The sequence below is a fragment of the Arachis duranensis genome, chromosome 4, assembly GCF_000817695.3.
Source record: "Arachis duranensis cultivar V14167 chromosome 4, aradu.V14167.gnm2.J7QH, whole genome shotgun sequence".
NCBI lineage: Eukaryota > Viridiplantae > Streptophyta > Magnoliopsida > Fabales > Fabaceae > Arachis > Arachis duranensis.
Genome location: NC_029775.3, coordinates 118,976,227 through 118,992,519, shown reverse-complemented (window position 1 = coordinate 118,992,519; position 16,293 = coordinate 118,976,227). Strand labels below are relative to the sequence as shown.

Sequence of the window (16,293 nt, the reverse complement as noted above, 5' to 3'; positions counted from 1 at the left end):
ATCCAAAAGCCTCGATCACTTGTCGATGCTGAGATTTTTAGGTTCAGTTGGTGAGAAATATCTATAGCTTTATTCATTTTTCAAATATTCATTATTATTATTATTTATTTTTTTTTAGTTTTATGTGCTAAATATAATGAAAAACTGTCGTTATAAATAATGTTCTTGAAGTATAAACTTAATACATTTTTTGTTAGGAATGCATACTTATTTAGTTATTTTCTATTAAGTGGGATATATGCAAGTAGCAATTGAACTTTTTTATTATGAATTTAATGAAGATTTTGTGGATCCGTCAATCCTTGTATATATAGTTTCATTAATCTTCACTTAAGTTTTATAATTTAAACATTTGTAATTGAATTTTAATATTAAATGTAAAAATTTTTAACTAGGTCTTTGCTAATTTTTCTTAAAAGTTACAAAATATGTTTGAAATATTTGTTTCTTGTATTTGATGTGGGATAAATTGTAAAATATTCTAGAATTATTGTATTTTTTAAAAGAAACAATTAATAACTAAAGATCTCATTAAAATTTGGTGAAAACTCAGGTGCATTCGACTTTACGTGAAGTTGATAGTTAAAAGTCGTTAGATGAAAATTTAGTCAAATCAGTTAAATCATCTAACGACTATTAGTTATCAACTTAATATGAAATCGACTGCACCTGAGTTTCCACCTTAAAATTTTGATGAATAGAAGCTAATAGGTCTATAATTGATCATAAAATTAAAGTCATAGAGTACGACGTAGAGTACTAAGATATACTTGAAAGTGATAGTAATTAAGGAAATTGGGAGAATCACTAATAAATAAATAAAAAAAGAAGAAATGAAAGTAAAGAGGATAAATATATGGTTGATGATGATGGTGGTGCGAATCCAAACATAAGTAAGAAGACATGCTTTGTTTATTATGACTACTTACAACATCGTGATTGTGAAACTGAAAGAACAACAGAGAAGAAGAAGTAGTATACCCCCCCTCCCCCACTCTTGAAGAAAGCAGAAGAGTAAATGGTGTCAGATGTTGAAAGAGTAATCTAGATAAAAATAATGACACTAGATTGTAGATACTAGTATAGTACTATACCTCCATGTCAAGAGAACCATAATTTTTGTAATTTTTTTATTTGTCTTTTTCTGCTTCTTAATATTGCAAATGTGAATAGTGCATAAAATTAGTCCCATATAAAAAAAAAAGAATAAAGAGTTTATAAGATAAAAGACCTATTAACTTGTCTTTTCGATGGTTAAGAGTTCTTCACGGTAGCCGAACACTGCCTTCTCTATAATTTCCTTTTATTCATGCATGTCAAATTAAATTATACATTTAATCACCATACTAATGACAATATATAATGGTACGTTAATTTTTTTTTGTAAAAAATAAAAAAGGAGAAGAAACTAGAGTTTTTACAACAGTATGTAACCGTTGCTTTTTGAGTTGATGATGACCCTTGGGTCAAAAACGTGAATTCATAATGCTGCTATCTGAGTTGCTAATTATTTCTCTTGCAAAATGAAACCCGCCCCCCACACCTTTTACTGCAACGTAAATTAAGCATCTATTATATAATAACATCGATTACAATGGCGGAAATGACTTGGTCAACTTTTTCTCATGCAATCTTATAACTAGCTCTACCAATGGTCAGATCAACTGATTTGGAATTTATTCATTTTATTTTTTAGCTTTTCCAAATGATTAGCCATCTATTACTATTTTTATGAGAAGAATGTTAATGCATTCTGGAAAAAAAGAAAGTAGAGATATTCCAAATTTTACTTAAAATTAAAAGTAAATTATAGTAAAAATTTAGATGCAGTCAACTTTACGTAAAATTGATAATGGAGAGTCATTAAATAAAAATTTAGTTAAATTAATCAAATTATTTAAACGCTCTCACTTATCAATTTCACGTAAAGTTGACTGCACTTGAATTATTACATTAAATTATATATGTAAGATAGTATTGTAATGAGATTTAAATTATAAAATTTTGTGACCTAATAAAAATTTGTAAAATTAATTAATTTATTTAAAATCGTAATATTAAAAAACTTTAAAAATTAAATCAAAATTTTATCTATTATGATAGATAGGGAATAATGTAATACTTCTCAGAGATAATAAGCAAATTAATAGGTTTTATATTTTTATTCTTTTATAATCTTACAAAAAATAGAATTAACCTAATTAGCAGATTATATTTATTTAACAAAAAACTTATTAAGAGAAAACCTTTTATAATTACTAAGACTTTGTTTGATTTTTTGTTTCTATTTTTTCTTTTATTTTTAGGATATTATTTAAAAGAAAATAATAAATATAATTAGTTTTTTTATTTTTAGCTTTCACCTCTTATACTTTTTTTTATAAAATCCAAAACATAAAAAACATTATCAATAAAACCGCAAAGGGACATAGGAGTTTTGATCCATATATTATTATATACAAGTCTAATGATCTATATAAATCCTATCTTAAAATAAAATTAGTCTTCTCTCTTCCTTAAATTTTAGTTAATTTAAAAAAAGGGTTAAGTTTGTATGCATATCGCTATTGATATATACATGTCTCACCTTGTAGTTAATCAAATAAAAATGAATTAATCAAATTTTTAATAAAACTAATAAGTCTTAACGGCTAACGTGGTTCAATCAAATAAAAAGTAAATACAATAATATTATATATACTAATATTTTACTATAATTATAGAAAAATGATTACCTATATAAAAATATGTTTCGTACAAAATAATAATTTAAAATTATTAAATAATTTAATATACTTAATTAAAATTATTCAACATAATATGTATCGATATTTTAACTATTATTATTTTTGTATAAATTAAAGATATTTTTATATGAGTAGTCAGTTTTTAAAAAATACAAATAAAATTAACAATTAAAAAAAAAAAAAAATTACGTGTAATTTATTTTTATATAAAATTAATAGTTAAAAATTATTATCTAACAATTTTTAAGATAAAAATTCAAATGTACATGTTTTTATATAAAACTAATAAATAAAAATTGTTTGATAATTTAATAAATTTAACTAAATTATTATTTAATCACTTTTAATTATTAATTTTATACGAAGATAATTGCATCTGAATTGATGGATTATTAATTACATAACAAAAAAAAGTGTTAGTAGAAGCATATATAGGAAAAGGTACCTGTAATCCAGGATGGTTTTTCTCCTTGAATTCAACTATTAAGTTACCCTAACCCTATTCATATGAATACAACTAGTGAGGCAGAAACAGGAGATAGAGAATGGTTGATAACACAAAGATACAAAACACACATACATTAACGGGCTTAAAAGTTGAATGTATGATTTGACCCCCCCTGCCACCATCTGCTTACGTTTCTTCCACAATCCACATGTCTGTTTATGTAAATATATGTTTTATGCTTCACCCAATTCATTCATTTCTCTCTCTTTATTATTTCTCACTCTTTCACTTTTCACTACAACTTCCATCTTCACTACACACCAAAATCAATTCAATCCTCCCCTGGATCTTTCTGGTTTCTTCACACCATCATCATCAACAACTCTGCTATTATATACTGCTATCCATATCCCACTTCCTTCATTATCTATCTTTCTATCTATCTATCTATCTATCTATCTCCTTTGATTTGATATTGTACTACTATTATGATTAGTAACTTCTTCCCATTTAGATACATTCATATTTAGATACATAGATACATAGAGAGATAGATAGATATACTTTTCATGAAGTAGTAGTAACTAACTAGCTTCTAGTGTATGCCTTAAAGCTAGGGTTTTTGTTATTATTCCACTGAGATCAAGATCAGTATAGTAAGATCACAATTTCCATAGATGTTTCCTTCTAGTTTCGGTAGTTATAGCTCTTACCCTTGTTACCCTTCATCTTCTTCTTCTTCACCATACCCTCCTTTCCCTTTCTTTAACCCTGAAAACAATAATAATGGTGCTAATAATTCAAACAACAACAACAGCAACAACAACAACACTTTCCTTCATGATCCAATTTCTAATAATGCTACTACTACTACTACTGTTATTCCTTACCATCATCATGCTCCAACAATCCCAGAAAGTGCACTGATGACGAATTTGGCAGTGGCTGATGCAATGTTCAAGCAAGAGTACTTCACTGCTGCTGCTGCTGGTGGTTCTTCACACCATCATCATCACCATTATGGCATGTCAAGTTTGATAACAAAGAGGCCAGCACCAAAGAAAGATAGGCACAGCAAGATTCACACTTCTCAGGGCTTGAGGGACAGAAGGGTGAGGCTTTCTATTGAGATTGCACGCAAGTTCTTTGATCTTCAAGACATGTTAGGGTTTGATAAGGCCAGTAACACTCTTGAGTGGCTCCTAACAAAGTCAAAGAGAGCAATTAAGGAGTTAGCTAGAAGCAAGAACAGTAGCAGTGGTAATAACAATGGTGGGGTTGCCAATAACAGCTTCTCTTCTTCCTCTTCTGATGGGGCTGATGATGATGAAGTTGATTCAGTCATCAACCAACAACAACTCACTGATAATATTGATGGTATATACTACTCATCTAAGATGGATATATAATATGCTCAAACACTACTACTTCCATTCATTTAATTTGTGAATTGTATAGGTACTCATGAACAAGGGGGTGTGGATTCATTGGAGAGGAGGCTGAGAAGGGATCAACAGAAGGAGGAAGAATCAAGGGCAAAGATGAAGGAATCAAGGGAAAAAGCAAGGGCAAGAGCAAGGGAAAGGACTAGTAGCAAGATGTGCAACAGTGAGAAGGTGCAAGACTTGAAGAAGAAAAGCCCTGCAATGGTAATGGAAGAAGATCCTCAGATTCTAATGCAGCATCAACAATTGAGGGCACCAATGATTCAACCTCTTGAGGAATCTTCAATGAGATCATCACCAAAGCTGTTTCAGCCTCATCATCTTGCAGCAGCAGCAGGAGGAGGAGGAGGAGGAGGAAGTAGTGAAGTCCCCAGAGATGATTTCAATGTTATTGAGGAATCCATTGTGATAAGGAGAAAGTTGAAGCAATCTTTGATGTCTTCTTCTTCTTCTTCTTCCAATAATAATCACCATCAAAATCATAATGTTATCCCTAAAGAAGCAACAAACTTCAACAACAACAACAGTGACTACCACTGCTTTCCCAATTTATCATCACCAAATTGGGAAGCTAATGCTTCTGCTGCCACTAATAATGGCCGCTCCAATGTTTGCACAATATCAAGCATGAATCTGTCTACAAGTATGTCTCTCTTTTTCATGAACAAATCATAGCTAATAACTTCTTTTCTCTGGTTGAACTTACTGATACTTAACAGTGTTTTGTTTTCTTTTGCTTTTTTAATTTTATTTTTCAATTTAATTTTTGTTAGGGCTTCAGATCTTTGGAAAGTCTTGGGAAGAGTGCACCAATCCCCACCTATGATTATAAGTATGTTAGTTAATTTTTCAGCATTATATCTCTCTCTGATCTGAATGAATGAATCAATGGAACTCTCCTATTATGCTTTGCAAGGAATCATTCATATGGAGGCATCTTTCATTCTGATCTGTGTTTTTATTTTTTTTATTTTCTTCACCACCAACTTTTTTTTTCCCTGTCCAATATTCCTTTTTGAACAAATGTTTGTACTGATCTTTTGGTTGTTCAAGGTCAGCCAAGCCAAGAAGGGCATATATGACAGTTGGCACAAAAGGTTTCTGAATGTGTGTTGTTTTGTTTCTGACCAAATTTTTAAAGTTTGGTTCACATCATTAGTACAAACATTATATATATTATATATTTATCACAGGAATCATATATATTTATCTGTGTTGTTACTTGTTAGTGGTTATTAAATATATTATTACTTAGTACTTACTGATCATACATATTCTATGTTGTTGGTGGAAAATTTGGAAGCAGCTAAATTCTTTGGAGAAGGTGTATGGTAGAAGAAATTTCAATGGTTTTGAGCTTGTTTTTGTTCAGTTTGAGAAATATATGTGCTGGATGGAACATGCATTTGTTTATTTTCACTGCATATTAATTTCTGTAAGAAGAACTTTATATATTTTGAAAAATTTTAAACAAATATGCAAGAAAAATCAAGAGAGTCCTATATACTTTAAATAACAACTTTCAGTTCAAAAGCATGTAAATCATTGAGTTACAGATAGGATCTGATGCTATGGTGGAATATTATGTTAGGTAATTTCCTAAATTCACAGATGAATAAATTGAAAGAAATATTGAAACTACATCTTTGTTAAGAAAATAATGAACATATTTAGTTTCTCTTAATTCTTATGTGCATCAGTATTAGAATATGTCAATTATTAATTCCTTGGAACAATTTACATATATGTGATTTATAGGTCTACTTAATTTGTTGGTATTTTTTATCTCTAATAATCAAATCAGATTTCATTTCTATTACAGAGTCCATAAATAGTTGTAGCTACATTCCATTAGAAATTAAAGATTTCTTTGCCTCTTGTGAGAGAAAAGCAGCAACATGTTATATAAGTTTATAATTTGTTTTCAATTTGAAGAGAGTGTATATAAGACTAGGCCTAAGGTAAAATTGAATTTTTGCACCAGCATGGTATATAATAAATAGTTCCAGAAGTTCAGTTTTATACATATATATATGTTCTTAATAAGAAGCCAAGAAAAATATTATAATATAATATACTTAGCTTGGATATTAGCAGATCAGATTCTCTGCATGTACAAGTTAACAATGCATTATTTTATTCTCTGCAAGACTAAAGGAAGATATTAACTATCATGTATATGATAATCTCCATTATTATTACAGCAACATACACAGTGAAAGTCTGAACTCCTTTTCTAATCATGGGTGGCAGGATTATTGTACTACATACTTTCAAGATATAAAAAAAGTGCTTTGATAATTACTTAATTAATAAGCAGGTTTGATGTACTGATTTCATCAGGCATTTGGTTGCTTTAACATTTTTGCAAAAGAGAATTTATGTCTGCAGGCTAATTAGGTGGACAAAATAATTGGACTCATAACTATTATTTATTTTTCAGTACAGAATGAAAATTTGGCTAACATATTAATAAAGACACTTTCATGTGTTATAGCTTTAATATAACAATAAGTTGCTGAAATTCTTGTGTCTTTAGGTCTTCTAGCTATCCCTAAGATAGATCCACTAATGTTAATCTAACTGAATGAAAAAAAAAAAAAACAAATATAACTGAATTCTGCTTTATGCATAGAATTCACCAAATAATTTCTTGCAGAGATGTGAAATCATCAGCACATGGAAGAAGCTTACTTTATATGTATCAGATTTTTGCATCATACCTACCAATAAATTTTACATGCATGGTAGATTTCATGAAAAATATGTCTTCATGATGGGAATAAAAATCCCAAAAGCCCCAAATAAATATGCATGTGTGTGAGGATTATTGGAAGATTGCTTAGAAATTGATGAACATTTAGAAATATAAAGAAGCTTCAAGGGAGTAGTGCATATATAAACGCATTCTTTTGGACAAAAAATCTACTTGATTAATTATTTGTAGTTAATATTTCTCCTTTATGAAAATGAGAAAAAAAAAGCATATTTAATTAATTTGTTTTCTTATCTTTTTTTATATTAGTTACATATTAATTATAACACTATTACCTATATAACATGTTATGATCATATAAAATGTTATGATTTAAAACTTTAAAATTTAATTTTTATTAATTTTTAAAAAAACTATTATAAAGTAAATAAAACAAGAAATATTTGTATAAAATTTATGTAAATAAAAAAACATAAATTACTTATAACTATCGATCTAAAATTTTAGAATAAGTGATTTTATAAGAGATATAAAACAAGATAACCTACTGATAAGACTTGTATTAAACTACTCTTCCATCTTAACTCTATAACAACAACAAAGAAGTCTCGTGACTCACAAATTCAGCCCAACAGAATACATAAATTCAATTATAATTTTAGTCTTTATCTTATCTTTAGTTGTTCTTATCTTATTTTTATTTGTTTTTATCTTTTCTTATATCAATGCTCTATATATATTTAGTTTTACTTTCATACTTCAATAAAATTCAATCAATCAACAATTAATAAAATTTTTTTCATCTTTTCTTTTCTTTTTCGATTCTTTCACAATTTTATCAATTTGAAATTTTTTTAAATAAAAAAAAATGGAAGAGTTGATTGATTATTGACTGCAGAAAAATTAAGGGGAAAATATTCGTGTATATAATATATAGTCCAATTAAATACATTACAATAATATATGCGCATTTTAAAGAATGATGATGTGTATATTGAAACTTTGGTCTATTCCCTCTATGTATATGACCAAGAATAAATTTTTATGGAAGAGATTACTAGTCACTACATATAGGTAGAATTAATATGGCATAAAAAAAATGTCGAATAAAATCTTTTGGAGAACCCTACTACATACTACGGACATACATAGAACTTTCAATTTAAGTAGGGTAGCTAGAATACATAGAATCTGATATCAAGATTTTGTTGCACATGGTGGAACTCTTGCATAGTGTATACATTAATTAATCATCATTTATAAATTGAATTTTTTATAATATGTTTATGTTTGGATTTTAATCAAGTGAAAATAGGGTGGTATATATATGTACTATGTAATGTAAGTTTAAATTTTTTTATATGATTTTTAAAAATATGAATTTATTATTTAAAATGGATCATATTGGGTAGTTTTTTTTTTCAGTCACAAAAAAAAAGTACCCTTTATTTTTGAAATATTGGGTAGGTTTTTTTTTTTAGAAAACGTCTATTATTGGATGCAAGGTCAAAATGTGTATATTGACATCATTAATAGACATAATAGGATTATTAGGCTGAAGAACTGTTCAACAACTCTAAGGAAAGCGTCATAGATTCAGTCTTTTAAAAGAGAAAGACATGTATATCTATCTCAAGCTACTTTTTATGAAAAGCTTGTAACCTCATTATTGATGGAAGTCAACACCAATAAATCTTTTGGGAGAGAGACTTACAGGGATTAAATTAAGTCTCTTTATTATTGTATTTACTATAGAGTTAGATATAGAATTTAAAAAATTGAATGAGAATAATTTTAAAATAAATATTATTAAAGTTTTAGTCTTTATTTTAAAAATTTTAATCTTTTTTGTTTTAGTTTTAGTCTCTAAGATAACGTTTGGTGGAAAGACACAGATGGAAAGATTGAAATTGATAGACAGAGACTAAGAGATAGAGATTGAAATAAGTCTCAGAAGACAGAAATTGAAACAAGAATGAAACTCTAATTTAATTTGTACAAAGGGTAAAATTAGAATTAATTAATTGAAATAAGTGTATTTTAGGTATAAAATGTTATTAAAGTTTCGGTCTTCATCTCTAAAAATTTTAGTCCCATGTGTCCCTAAATTTTAGAGGTATTGAAATACTGAAATTTTGAAAACAGAAACAGAACCAATAAACATAATACGAAATCTCAATTTCTCAATCTCTGTCTCAATATCTTAAAACAAACGCTACCTAACTGTCAAACAAAATATTAAATTTCTGTCTCTCCATCTTCAATTCTAATTTCTGCTTCCAAATGCTACCTAATAATTTTTTTTTCCCGTATTTTCTCTATGTAGATTTTGGCAAATAATCGAGGAGCAAAAATGTTAAAGTTAGAACTTGTATTTTTGGTCTTCACCTATTTAACATCATCATATATGAAAGGCATTCACAAAGAATCATGTAATCCATACGTGCCTATTTTTCATATGATAGATGATAGATCCTTACTTGTATTAAGCAAAACTTTAAACATACATATTTCGGCCTTCCATTGTTAATCATTAATTCCCTTGCCTCTTTTTCCAGCTACCTCTCTATATATATAATGTATATATTGTATGAGAGCATATTTAATTTTTCCTTAGGAATTATTAATTCCAAACTATAAGTAGGTAAAATACAGATACTGATGTTGTTCCTCATATTATGTGGACACATAGCAACTTGAGGAATTTTCAAAAAATTTGAGATAGGAAGGTGTTACTTGACAAATGAATTATCATAAGAGGCTAAAATAAGACACCATAGACAAACCAGGGTAAAATAAATCAAAAAAAAAAATAAAAAATAAAAAGTAAAAGAAGAAGAAGAAGCAGCTATAGAAGAAACTAGGTAGTATTTATGTATAGGGTAAGGATGGAAAGTACCTGATTATTATGTCTAAGGTCAAAGTCCTATATATACTCTACATATATATCCTGCACAATCAAATAAATAAACCACTAAGATTGCATCCCACCTAACCCATCTCATCATCATTCACAAAATGCTACTATATATAATATTCAAAACGCTCAACAAAAAGTAAATAAAAGCAAACCCAAATAATATCAAACTATTATTTAATTTCAATTTTGTTTAATCATGGTATCATTAACTAAGTGTGCAAATTAAGTAGTATTTATGATTTTCATTATGCCAATATTATATTACTCATTTAAAGACATAAATATACTCATCTATTTAAACAAGTGATTGAAATTTAATTTTGTTTATACGAATTTATTTATTGACTAACGACAAATTTTTAAATCAAATTTAAATTTACGATGAATTAATAATGATTATTTTAATTAACAAAATAAATTCTAACCAACGAGTTATAATTTAAATGACATAATCTCTCTGTACTCACCTAAAAAGTTACGGGTTCGAATCTCTCTATTTTTTGTAAAAAAAAAACAAAAGAATGAATTCTCAATTTTTAAATTTACCTAAGCTAACGAAATGTGATCACTATTCTCTAAACTCTAAATTATTGATGGTCAACCTTCAACACAACTCTGAAAGCCACTATACTTTGAACATGATATCTAATCATTCACTTTAATTAGTATGCGAGACATTGAATTTAACCATAGCAAGATTGTTTCGATTAGACGTTTTAATTTATTTTGTGGGATGCTCCACAATCCCCTTTATTGAGATGATGATCTCTATGCTTTTTCCACATGTTTACATTCAAGTTTTAATTTAATTTGGCCATATATACATTATCATTAATTATACGTTCTATATATATATATGGATACAAACAAAAACACCTAAATCAATACAACCTAGCTAAGGAGCAAACAAAAAAATAATTAATATCAACCAATAAACAGACAAACTCAATTACTCACAATTTTTTTAATTATTCTTTTTTTATTTTTTTCTCCTTTTTTTTTTTTTGACAATATAATTTTATTCACTCACCATCAGCTATCAACTACCATTATCTGCCTGCTGTCTGCCGCTGCATATTGTGAAGTGTGAACTGTCCTCAACTCTAAATTATAATTTCTCAATTTTAATTTCTAAACATTAAATTTAAAATTTTATACTTTAATTTAATTTAATTTAATTTTACTTTTGTTTCAGACATACATAAAGTCCGGCCCAAACCGTCCTTAAGCCCGGCCCAAACATGTCCCGAACCGAATGACTGGGAAGATAAGAATGGAGTAATAGTAACAGAATTTTGAATTTGAACCTCTCCCCTTTAGTTTTAATGTTTCTTTTAAATATTCAATTATAAGTTAATAATTGTTGATTAAAAAGAGTGTTCGGCTTGCTTCCAAAATTTGTGTCTTATTGTTAGCTTTAATTAGTATGTGATCTATTGAATTTAACCATAGCAAGATGTTTGGATTAGAGGCTTAATTTATTTTGTGGGACGCGCCTCAATGGCTCAATCCTTGTGTATTGAGATGATGATCTCTATGCTTTTCCACATCTTTATATTCTTTTCATTTGGCCATATATATGCATTAATTGTCATTAATTATACGTTGTACGTACACAGATACAAACAAAATACCTAAATCAATATTATATATAATTTTATAGATTCGTAATTAAATTAGTTCTAAAAAATGAGTTAATTTTTAAATTTGTTCTTAAAAAAATATATTACTTAAATTAATCTTTTAAAAAATTATAAATTAATTATTTTTGTCCTTTCGTCACGTAATTAATAATTTCGATCAATGAGTAATGATATAAAACGTTAACCGATAACATACATGACACCTAATATATTCATTTAAAAGATAAATAAATATATTTATAAAAATCTATCAATTTAGTCAAATATTTTAATTATATAAATCCTAATATTAATATAATTTATCGATACTAAATTGATAGATTTTCATAAATATATTTGTTTAGCATTTAATTGGATTTGGATATACAAGGTATATGTGAGTTAATGTTTCATATTATTAATCGTTGGTGATGAAAATTATTAAATGAGTGATTAAAGAAAAAAATGATTAATTTATAATTTTTGAAAAATTAAATTGATTAATAAAATTTTTTAAAGACAAATTTCAAAAATGAGTAATTTTTTAGGCTGTGTTTGTTGGCTGAGACATGGACACTAATTATTAGACAGGTGGTACACATCTATAGTTTATATGCTGAGACATAAATTTGAATGAACACGGTATTACACAAATACACACAAAATACATATATTTAATATTCTTCTTTAAAATTGAGACACGAAAACACAATGCATAAGACACAAAATTTAACCTTTTTATCTCTAATTATTTTTTAAAATATTAATGCATAAGACACAGATTATACACGTGTATCTTGTACATTATTTATTAGAGAGGATCTAAAAATCTTTTGAAGAGAGAACCAAAAATTAAATATTATTTGTATAATTAAATATTGTATTATATAATTGATGATATTAATTTTTATTATTAATTTTAATAAGAAATTATTAATAAGTGCTAAATTAAAATAGAGAATTCTACTAAAAAATAATAATTTTATATGTGATATTATTCATAATAACTAAAATTTTAATTTTAATTTTTTATTATTATTAAAAATGTAACATAAATAATATAAATTATTTATTTTGATATTTTAATATATGCATTTAAAATAAATTAATGAATAAAATATGTAAAATATTCATACTAATATATAATTTATTTAATATGTTATTATTTTAAAATCATGAAAAATAAATAAATATTGAAATAATTTTTTTTACGTATATACTTTTTTACTATTTAATTAGAATTTATTATAAAAATTAAAGTATTTATTTAACTGGTTCGACTTTATATTAACTGGGCTTGGGCGGGGGCATACTGTGTTCGACTTTATTTGGTGTGTGTGTAATCTGTAATGCGTAAGCCTTTCACAGATGATTTCAGTGACGTAAGATTAATTAATAGCATCATGCATTTTTTTTATTGGTTCACCAAAAAACATTTTAATATTTGAATTATTAGCTCTCTTCCTACTAAAAAAAATAATATTAAGATTGCATATTATTTCTTTTTCCAAATAAAAAACCAAAATGAAAGTAATAGTTATTTTCTCACCCTGATGGCAGTGATCTTTTTACATGGCCTCGCTTCCATAATCACTGTCTCTTACTTTCATCATCACAAGTCAAAAATCTCTTCCATCTGAAAAGTTTTGCAAAAGACATTGTTAAGCTACATATAAGACAAAATTAAGACTGACATTAATGCTCATTTTTTAATTATTCTTTCTTAATTAATCGTTGTATTTTTCCATCTTTTAAAATTATTTCCAACAAGAATCTTTGTCTTGAACAAGTTGCATTGAGATGAAATAAGTCATGGAACAAGTTGATACTCTCCTTCATTCACATAATGAAGTTTAAGAGTTTCATACATGTACAAAAGAAAAACATAAATAGTAATAATTATCTAATCATGTAACTTTGATTCCTTTGGAATGCACTGTACCAAACACTAAAATAGTATGATGAAAATCCAAATAGAGTTAATTTCATGTGAAATTGATAGGTAAAAATAGTCAGATGATAATTTAATTAAATTTATCAAATTATTTAATGATTCTCATCTATTAACTTCACATAAAGTTAACAATTAACTGTACCTGAATTTCCACTAAACAATATATGTATTGGTGGATTAAGAATATATAAGTCACATGATACCAAAAAACAAAAGAGAATAAAGAAGATGAGATTGGAATGTTAATTGAAATAGAAATTGATTAGTAGTAACATCTATCATAAACTAAACACTGAAATAGCTCTATATGTGAAATTCACATGAAACAAGAAATAAATTAAATAAATAGAGAAGCATAGATTTAGAAATACCCAAATAACACATACACAAAACAATAACACTGCATGATGATAAAATTATTAAAGATGGTAGTACTACAAACCAAAACATTATTACCAAATTGAGAAAGAAACTAGGATCACATTATTCTTATTATTGATTAGTACCTGTCCAAGAAGAGAAAACAGTGAAGATCATGTGTGATAACATTCATGAACATGGACAAATTAATGAGAGAAAGAATAGAAGAAGAAAGAGAAATGCAGCAGCAGCAAGAACAATTCAACAGTAGTTAACCTTATTAAGAGAACTCAACTGATCTGAAGAACAGTGGAAATTAAAAAGCATATAGTGGTTTTAACCTTGAGACAATAAGAAGAGTAGAAGATGAAGTGATAAGAGACAAAAAAAGCAGGGCTAGCTATAGGGAGTAGGAGGAAATAGGAAAAGAGATACTTGCATATAATAATTCATTTTTTTCTTTTATTAAAAATAGAAATATAAATATATATAGATTATGGAATTTATGAGTAACTGAGAATGTATGAGATCAAGATGAATCATAAATAGCATGCAGTGGTACGTCTCTTTTTAATTTTCTATATATCTATCTCTCTGAGGTCTGAGCCTTATTATGCAAAAGTGATGATGATGAACACAGCTACTATATATACCAAGCCCTATCTTAATTATTAGTAGTATTGTTGTGCAGAAATAATATTATTATATGTTAAATTAAATCATCACTCTGACTATATATATATACAATTTGAAATTGGTACGGTTACATTACATGCATTAGCACTAGGACTATGCCACCATTAATAACAATCAATAATGTATGAAAATTCATAGCTTTAATAATCTAGTTTCATGATACATCTCTATCTTCAGCTATTTTTCTGCTCCTTTTGCAGATACAAATCAATGTCAATATATAAGCTAAAGTCTAATAAGGACTAGGTACCTCTTTATATGCATTCACATTAATAGTTTGTATTAATGAATAATAAGTTCCAATAGTGGTTAGACAGCTTAGGGTCTCAGATTGATTAAAATAAAAATGCTAGTATTGAATTACCTATTGTATATCTAGGAGTCTAGGACTGTTGTTCATCTCTATTCCCATAATTTTAGGGTTACCAATTATATTACTGGCCTAAAAAATGAGAATAATAGGGCGTTTTTTTTATTTCTAGTTTTTTAATTATTAAAATATATGTTAGATTAATTTAATTTTGATATATTAACATCATAAAATATTTTATACAGTCATACAATCATATTTATTTTTTTACTGATGTAATATTACAGTGATTAAATGCACATATATATAAAATTTTTTATAGCATCAAATTAAATTTTACATTAGACATGACAAATTTACATGCAAATTAAATAATAAATCTCATTTATAGGTTTTTACTTCTTTTTTTTTTCTTTTTATACACGTGGAATGAACCCGGTCACTTAGCTATATATAGAACATAATAATTAAAATATACAATTTCTGACTTTCTTTTAAGAAAATTTGAAATGCATATATCAAGAACAAAGTTGTTCTTCTTGTAAATCTGATTCATACTCGTAAAGCTTGGAATCGTTGTAAGACTTTGTAGTTTTTTTTTTTTTATATATAAGACAAGATTTTAATAAACAAACAAATGAGTTAACCATGTGACCAATCAAGTTGGTTCTTCCTTGAATGATTTGAAGCATATACCTTCTGCGAAGAAAATGTCTTTGACACTCGTGAGTTTGGAGATGAATTATTCTCCATCAAACAAGGAGGCTCAATGTTACAGCCTACTTTATGACGAAATTAAATTAAAGGAAATTTGGGAAGAACATTAATGAGAAGTTAAATGCCAATGATTCGTCAGTGTACTTATGATTTGGAGAGCAACTATGGTCTTTGAATTGATAGAGGCTATAGGAAAAGACACTTTTGTGGTCAAATGCTATCATCTCAGGTCTGATGTGATGCTGTGAGATTTTTAAGGTTGGTTCTATATTTAGAGATTTATTATTATTGTTATTATTATTAGAATTTAATAAAGGCATTAAGGTATTTTAAATATTTTATTTTAATAAATATACAA

General features: G+C 27.0%; 1 protein-coding gene across 1 annotated transcript; it reads left to right on the top strand.

The window, feature by feature from the left end:
• Nucleotides 1-3,872: 3,872 nt before the first annotated feature.
• On the top strand, nucleotides 3,873-5,525 carry LOC107486215 (transcription factor DICHOTOMA-like). Its single transcript, XM_016106771.3, has 3 exons — nucleotides 3,873-4,572; nucleotides 4,654-5,283; nucleotides 5,414-5,525. The coding sequence occupies exons 1-3, from the start codon at nucleotides 3,873-3,875 to the stop codon at nucleotides 5,464-5,466; spliced, it is 1,383 nt and encodes a 460-aa protein (XP_015962257.1). The 3' UTR covers nucleotides 5,467-5,525.
• Nucleotides 5,526-16,293: the final 10,768 nt, after the last annotated feature.